The sequence below is a fragment of the Tamandua tetradactyla genome, chromosome 15 (genome assembly GCF_023851605.1).
Source record: "Tamandua tetradactyla isolate mTamTet1 chromosome 15, mTamTet1.pri, whole genome shotgun sequence".
Taxonomy (NCBI): domain Eukaryota; kingdom Metazoa; phylum Chordata; class Mammalia; order Pilosa; family Myrmecophagidae; genus Tamandua; species Tamandua tetradactyla.
Window position 1 is genome coordinate 77,790,649 of NC_135341.1, and position 7,501 is coordinate 77,798,149.

At 53.9% G+C, this 7,501-nt stretch overlaps 1 protein-coding gene across 2 annotated transcripts in view; it reads right to left on the reverse strand.

The window, feature by feature from the left end:
• Nucleotides 1–3,599, reverse strand: part of SLCO2A1 (solute carrier organic anion transporter family member 2A1) — a 91,908-nt gene extending 88,309 nt beyond the window's left edge. For both annotated transcript variants that reach the window (XM_077130162.1, XM_077130163.1), the window contains exon 1: nucleotides 3,475–3,599. In XM_077130162.1, the coding sequence (XP_076986277.1) occupies nucleotides 3,475–3,570 (96 nt within the window). In that variant the 5' untranslated portion in view covers nucleotides 3,571–3,599. The remainder of the gene's footprint in view (nucleotides 1–3,474) is intronic.
• Nucleotides 3,600–7,501: the final 3,902 nt, after the last annotated feature.

The window sequence follows — 7,501 nt, forward strand, 5'->3', positions numbered from 1 at the left end:
CACTCCTTCTGAAAACCCTGTAATCCGGAAAGTCTCTGAATTAAACACGGTTATATCGACTCCTGCAGGAGGAGGTACAAAACACTCTCTCCAAGAGTTGCTCCGCTCTTCAGAATAGAGTGACAAAGAACGGAAGTGGGGGACAAGCTGGCTGGCGATTTGGGCTCATCATTCTGCAGCCACGGCAGCTCCCCGGGGCGGGGTGGGACCTGGAGAAAGCACTGACCTCCTGGGACCAGCCCCCCCAATCCTGGTAGCCTCACCTGCTAAACCAGGGTCGAGCTGCATTGTGTGGGTGGGAAGTGCAGTGGTCAGGGCCTCTGACGCTGGAGTCTCGGAGACCCTTTGAACGCCACCCCTTTCCAGGCATGTGCCCTCATGCAGGGGACTGACCTCACCAAGCCTCAGCTCCCTCATCAGTGGTGGGGACAAAAATAGCATCCACCTGTTGAGGACTGAACCATGTCCCCTACAAATGGCGTGTTCTGGTTCCAATCCCTGGTCCTGGGAGTGTGAACCCCTTGTGAATAGGACTGTGGGAGAGGTTACTAGTTAAGGTGTGCCCAGACTGAGTGAGGTGGACTCGACTTCAACAGGAAGGGCTGAGGTCCTTAGCAGTGAAGGAAATAGGAAATGGAAAGAGAAATCATGGGGAGCAGCTAGAAGTCAACAGAATCCGTGAGAGAAAGAAGATGCCACCGTGTGCATTGCCATGTGACAGAAAAGCTACGTATCACCTACAGTCAGCCCGGAAGGCCACAGGCTTTGGGGAGGAAGCATCTTCTGGTGGATGCCTCGATTCGGGATGCCCCGCCTTAAAACTTGAGCCAATACATTCCTGTTGTTTAAGCCAATCCGTTGTATGGTATTTGTTTTAGCAGCCAGGAAATTAAAGCAACACCTGAGAGAGCTGTAATGAGGATTAAATACGGGTGAAATATTTCCATAGTGCCTGGTACACTCTAATAGCTCAAAAACGCCTAGTATTATTTTGGACATCACTATTATTAGCTGCGATTTCTCTTAAGTATTGACTATGTCCATGGAATAGGGTGTAAATGGTGGAACAACAGTTCCTAAACGATGTTTGCAAAAAAAAGTCCTGTTTGTTGAGGCAAGCGCTGGATATCAACCCCACAAATTCCAGCGTGGTTCACAACGCTTTCCTTATGCCTCATACCCTCACTGAGCCCCACGAGGTGGGAGCTGTTCATATTGCCAACCATTTTTCTGGTAAGGACCTGGAAGCCCAGGAAAGGTGGAAAATGCTCTGCGCGTCACCCAGTGAGTAAGTGCTTGGGATGGGTGGTGGGGCCCTGAGATCTGAGTCGTCTGGCTTCATTCCCTTCCCCTAAATCATCTGATTTGTGGGATTTTGCAGGAATGTCCACAAAGCTGTTAGTCTGCTCCTTAGGGTGAGTGAAAGAAAACAGACCCAACAACAAGGAACCGAGAGAAATGACAGGTCCTCGGCTTGGGTGTCTGACATTCCCATCCGTGTCACACATATCTTAAGACATAAATCTATGTTCAAATAGCAAAGTCTTCAAACAGCCATTACTGCCCTTGGAGGGAAAGGCTTACATGAGTTTAATCATTTAGCCCAGACTCCAGATTTGCTTTAAGGCATCCAGCCTTGTATCTGGTTCCAGGCTGATAGATGAACATAAGTGGAGGTCTCTTCAAACTCTGGTGCTAGAATAAGTATCACCCAACAGAGGAGATGACTAAGAGAATCTGGTTTTTAGAGTCAAGGGAAACTTTTAACTGGTATGAGCCTTTAGAAGGCCAACTGGCCCAACCCCAAGCCTCAGGCACATGTGGCTAAATCATCAGCATGTGAGAGGTTATCTTACTTTTATAGACCTTCAAATAAACTGCTGCCATAAACTCATTTATTTTAGGAACTCAGGCCAGGACTAAATGGACCCATCTCTTCTGGAGTTATCCACACTGTCAGGAATCTGTCCTAGGACAACTGAGAACCATGACTCCTGCCCCTGTTGGTGAAAATGGAGGGAGACTACTCCCACCTCCTTGGTCCCTCTCTTTTCAGACCTAACCCTTGCCCCCACCCTTTCCTCCCAATCTGTAATTCATAAACAGGTCACCAAGTTTCTCCACAATTCTCCACTGAAACGTTTCCAAGTTCTTTATAATTGGCAGAACCAAAAATTGCATCCAGGTCTGGCCAGGAGTAAGGAGATTTGAGGATTGTCTTAAACTCTCTCAGACGTTCTGTGTCTTGTTTGTATACAACCGTGGAATCAATTCAGCTTTTATTTATTGTGGTGTGGAGAGACAGCTGAAGTAGGAACAGTTTTCCTAACTCTACTCCTAACAAGCTGGGTGAGTATGTAAGAGGGATCCACTGTGACCTCCAGATCCTTCTCTGTTGGACACTCAAATAACCAGCCCACAGAGACTCCTTATGTCCCTCTGTGTGATCAGGGTTCCCCTTTATTGCCCCACTGGAGGCTATTCAGCCCCATTTGATTGTCAGAAATGGACGCCCTGGACCATATTCCCCACCCTGACCCCAAGATGCCTTGAAGTCCCCAGGGTGTCTTGCTGACCCCAGGGTGCCTCAGTGTGGGTTCTGCAGCCTCACACATCCTCATCACAGCAGCTGTACCCTCTCCCCAGTTGCCTGGTCAGGACAAAAGAGCCTGAGTGTGGATTCAGCCATTCCAGGTCCTCCTAGAACTGGGAGGGAGTGGAATGCATTCCTGACCCCTGGGGAAGAAGGTGTCTTCCTCCTACAGCTGCCAGCGCTCCCTTCTTCTCTTCACCAGTTCTCCATCACTGACCCGAGAGAGCCTTCAACCTTCCCAGGGGCCATTTCCAGGGCAGGAATGTAAATCCCTGAAGTACGCAGGAAGGTGGCCAGCTTGGGGAAGCTGCTGCCTAAGGGAGAGTTTTGGGACCAAGGACACTTTCCAGGGACAGCACAGCGAGGTAGCAGAACTTCAGAGCGGCAGCTCCTGAGGAAGGTGAAAACTGGGGGATGGAAAACATTCCTTCTGCCGCCCATCCGAGAATGAGGATGAGCTCTGATCTCCATCTCAAGGACACCACAGCCTGTCCCTAACCAGATGCTATTTCGGGTACCTCCAAGCCCACCCCCTTACCCAACTGTCCACAGAAGACAGAAAAAGCGCTCTGTGAGTTCTTCTTTCTGTCTTTTTCAACCAAAAAAAGGACATTTCCCTCACCTGGTGCCAGGACTATCTGAATAGCGTTGTCCCAATAAGCTGTTACTTTCATTGACCCGTTTCTTACCCCGCCAAGGACAGAGAAGCGCACGTGCGCACTCAAGCACACAGAGACACCCAGCACGCACTTGCCAGTCCAGCGCGCCCTCGCCCGCGATGCCCGGCGGGCGGACACGCGTCCCGGAGCCTGCACCGAGGGCGGAGGAGGGGACCCGGGGGCGCTTCGGGGCCTCCCGGGCTTCGCCGGCGCTGCGCTCACCTTAATGTTGCAGAAGACCGAGCGGGAGCAGCGGCTGGTTTGGCCCAAAGAGGCGTCGCTGCCCCGGGACGCGCCGAGCTTGGGTAAAAGCCCCATGGTGGTGGCGGGCCACGGCGGGTCAGGCGGCGGCCCGGCAGCAGCAGCGCGGGGGGCGGCGTCCCCTCCTGCCCGGCCCGAGGAGGCGGCGGCAGGGCCCAGGAGCGGTGGGCCGGGGCGCTGGCGTCCGGGGCGGCCGGGCGGGTGGGTGGCGGGCGCGGCGGCAGTGGCCGGAGCGAGCGCGCAGCGCCGAGACTGAGCGAGAGTGCGCGCCCAGAAGTTCTTATAAGTGGCCGCCGCCGCCGCCGCCGATGATGAAACGAGCTCTCCCTCCTCCCTCCTTCCCTCCGGTGTCAAAGGCGCCGCGAGCCCCCGCCCCGGCCGCTGCCGCCCCCCTCGGACAGGTGTGACGCGGCGGCCCCCAGCGCCTGACCTCGTTCCCCGCCCGGGCGGCGCGCGGCCCGGGAGGCGCCTCTCTGCTCTCGGAGCTCGCCTTGAACCCGCGAGAGAGCCCCGCCTGCCGAGTGAGTGAGTGGGTGCGGGACCCTAGGGGGAGGGAAGGTGGCTGGAGGGGGCAACACGCTGCAGTGGGGCGGGGGCGCCTGGGGGACTGGAGGGGCGGGGCTGTGGGGTGGATGCCGCCGGGGCCCGGGGCGCAGGACAGGGGCCGGAGGTCTGGGGTAGGAGGGAGCTGGAAGAGGACCGGGCGGAGGGGTTGGGGAGGGGCCCACGGGGGTCAGGGCCTGGAGGGGTTCCTGGGGGTTGTAGAGGGAAAGTGAACGCCTGAGCCCCTCCCGACAGAGTGGGGGGAGATTTACGGAGCCGGGCTCGGCTTGTTTGTACTCGCTGCAAACCTGGGCTCTCAGTTCCGGTGATGGCTTCGAGACTCGCCGACGCTCTGTTTGTGTCTGTCGAGGACTGATTTATATTTAAACTGCTCTTTGCGCTGGAGAGGGGGCGGGTAACAAGGTGGAGAGGTGGGGGCCGCCCGGGGCTGGGCTCAGAACTCTCTGGACCTGAGCCAAGGTAAACTGCAGGCGCTGTCAAGTGTCAGCAGGGCTCGGGCTGCGCTGGAGTGTTGCGGAGGAGGCCCGGCCATGGACGAATGGGAAGCACCCCACTGACCTCCTTCTCAGGGCTGGAATAGTACAACGGGTTCATTTTTAGCTCAAGATTTTTTTTTCTTTTTTTTTTTTTTTTACGGCCAGTGCAGAGAAGAGAAAGAAGGTGAGGCTTTTTGAGAGAAGGAAAAGAGGATTGGGCCAAAGCAAATGCAGTAAGGAATCTAGTTCTGGAGGCATTTTTCCAGCTTCTTAGTTCTCTGGAGTCCCAACCCCTCCAAGCCCACACCCTACCCCTAGGAAAAGATGCCACTCTATGCCCAGCATACTTTGCCTAAGATGAGGGTCAGAGGACTGATGGATCTTGCAGGGTTCTTATTTCTGCCCTAGGTCTGATGCCTTTCTGCGCCTGATCTGAGCTGTCCTGTGTCCAGAAGCTTCACCTGTCAACCTGCAGCCCTAAGTCCCTGGACACAGCTGTATTCAGTGCAGGGGAAGAAGTCACTGGACATTGGGTGGCCTCTGGCCACTTCACTCCCCCATGGATCGAGGGGCATCCAGAGGCTTTCCAGAGCCATATGGCAGCTGGAGACCCAGAACCCCTAGCTCCAGGTCTCCCGCCTGCCCTCTTGGAGAACATGGAACACAAGGAGAGTTGTCAGCACGGAGCTCTCACTGTGTGCTGGGCAGGGTCCTGAAAGACCCCCGGTGGGTGGCTAACGTGCAGCAGACGTTCTGCTGAGCACCTGATGACCTCACGCAATCCCAGCATAAGCCCTACAGGCAGAGCTACTATCACAATCTGAATTGTACAGATGACCATGCCTGGAACATCAACCTACGCAAACCACACAACTCGTATGAGCCCAGCTTTGCCTGATTCCAAGGCCCTGACTCGAAGCACTGCACCCTTAAAAAAGTTATCAATTCCAGCAGCCTCACTTCACAAGTGAAACCAAGCAGGGATGAGAGAAGATCCAGGCCGAGGTCACGGGTGCACCAAGGCCACAGTCATCATAGGCGCCTCCTCATTGTGCAGCAAGTCTCCGGTAGAAGCCCCTGGAGGGTCAGCCTCTCCCACCCTTACCTCGTCCTGCTTCTTCAACCCCTTAACACCTCTGCCATTGTTGAGACCAGCATCCTCGACAGTCTCATTGGTCAAAGCTGGGTCATGTGGTTACCCTCTGTGAAGAAAGCTAAGAAACGTAGCTGTTTAACACTACTGCATCCCCTGATCAAAACTGGGATTCTGTTAGGGAAAAGAGGAGAAAGGATATTGATTATTCAACTTTCAGTGCCTGCATATTGAGTTAACCCATTTCCTTTAAAGAGCATACCCAGGGTCTGTTTTCCAGACTTTCTATCATTCCATTTCAGCACCTATTTTCTAGCACTGTAGAAAAACAAAGCACAAGAACAGTCTCTGACTTCAAAGACTTTGTGGTCTTAGGGTAGAGAGCTGGAAAAAGAAAGCATCAGTGTGATGGGAGAAGAGAGATATGCACAGCTGTTCTGGGAGCAAAGAAGAGGGGCTCTCATCCTGGAACAATAGGAAGGCTTCCTGAAAGAGGTGACTCTCAAGCTGAGCCTTAAGGACTAGAGGGATTGGGAGGTCTAGGGGAAGGAAGGGTAAATCTGCTCCATGGTTTCAGTCTGGTTGGAGCATGAAACGGGCAAAGTGAGAATGTGTGAGAAGAGCCTGGAACATTGAGTGGCATGCTACAAAGTTTGGTCCTTATTCCCTGCACAATGGGGAGTCATTAAAGGCTTCTGAACAGAGGAGAACCTGGTCTGATTTCCATTTCACCTGCACCTTTCTGGAAATGGGTAGGAGTGGAATGGGGACAGTGTATAGAAGAAATCCCAAGAGATAGGATGAAGCCCTGGACTGTGACAGTGGGGATGGCGGTGGGAGTACAGAAAGGCTCTAGAGATGTTCGAAGAAGATGGCATTCATGTGTCAATGAGGGAGGCGTAGGGATGACTCCCAGGACCTGGCTTGGGCAACCCACCTTGATGTTGACAACCCCTGACACAGAGGACCCAGAAGGATGAGCAACTAGTGGGGGTCCACAATGTCCAGTGGACCTGTGGGTATAGATAGCCAGCACACAGATGGATCTATGGGTCTGTTGCTCAGAGTGGATGCTGGGCTGAAGAGGTTTGCTTGGGGAGCCTGCATGGAGGTGATGGTTGAACTTCAAGAAGGGATGAGTCTTCCGTTGAGAATGGGTTGATAAGAAGTGGTCCTGCCAGGCCATGGCAACATCCAGGGGAGGCATAGGGAGCAGAGCCAGGAAAGGAGAGGACAGAGTGCAGGGAAGGAAGCCAGGGGAGAAGAGTGTTGATATGGCAGAGGGGTAGAGCGTTTCAATGAGAGGGAGAGGAGAAGTATGTCCAGGCTGCCGAAGAGGAAAGATAAGACTTGGGGAGTGGTCATTTGGCTTGCAACAGGGTGCACTAAGGGCCTTGGTAAGAGTGTTTCCAGTGGTTGGTGTGGGCAGAGACCAGATTAGGGGGGTTGAGGTGGAACCGGAAGGGAGGATGCATAAACAGAACCCCAAGGTTGTGGAAGGAAGAAGAAAGACAAAGGAACTGAGCGGCAACAGTTTCTCCATTCTGCCCTGAATCACCTCCAGCCGGTGGAGCAGTCACAGTTCACAGCTCCGGGCCTTTGCTCATACAGTCCCCACTGCCTGCCCTGCCTGCCTCACTACCTTTGGCCTCTGTCCTTCTCGGAGCAGCTCATGTCACTGCCTGTTCTGGGCCCCCATACCAACAGTGGAAACATGTCTTGCAGTGGTACAGTTCTGCCACGCTCATTATTCCTTGTCACTCAGGCAATTTGAGATCGTTATCCCCATTTTACAGAGGAATCAATTGAAACTCAGGGCCCCTCCCTTTTGCACATGGATGTCCCAGCCTTTATT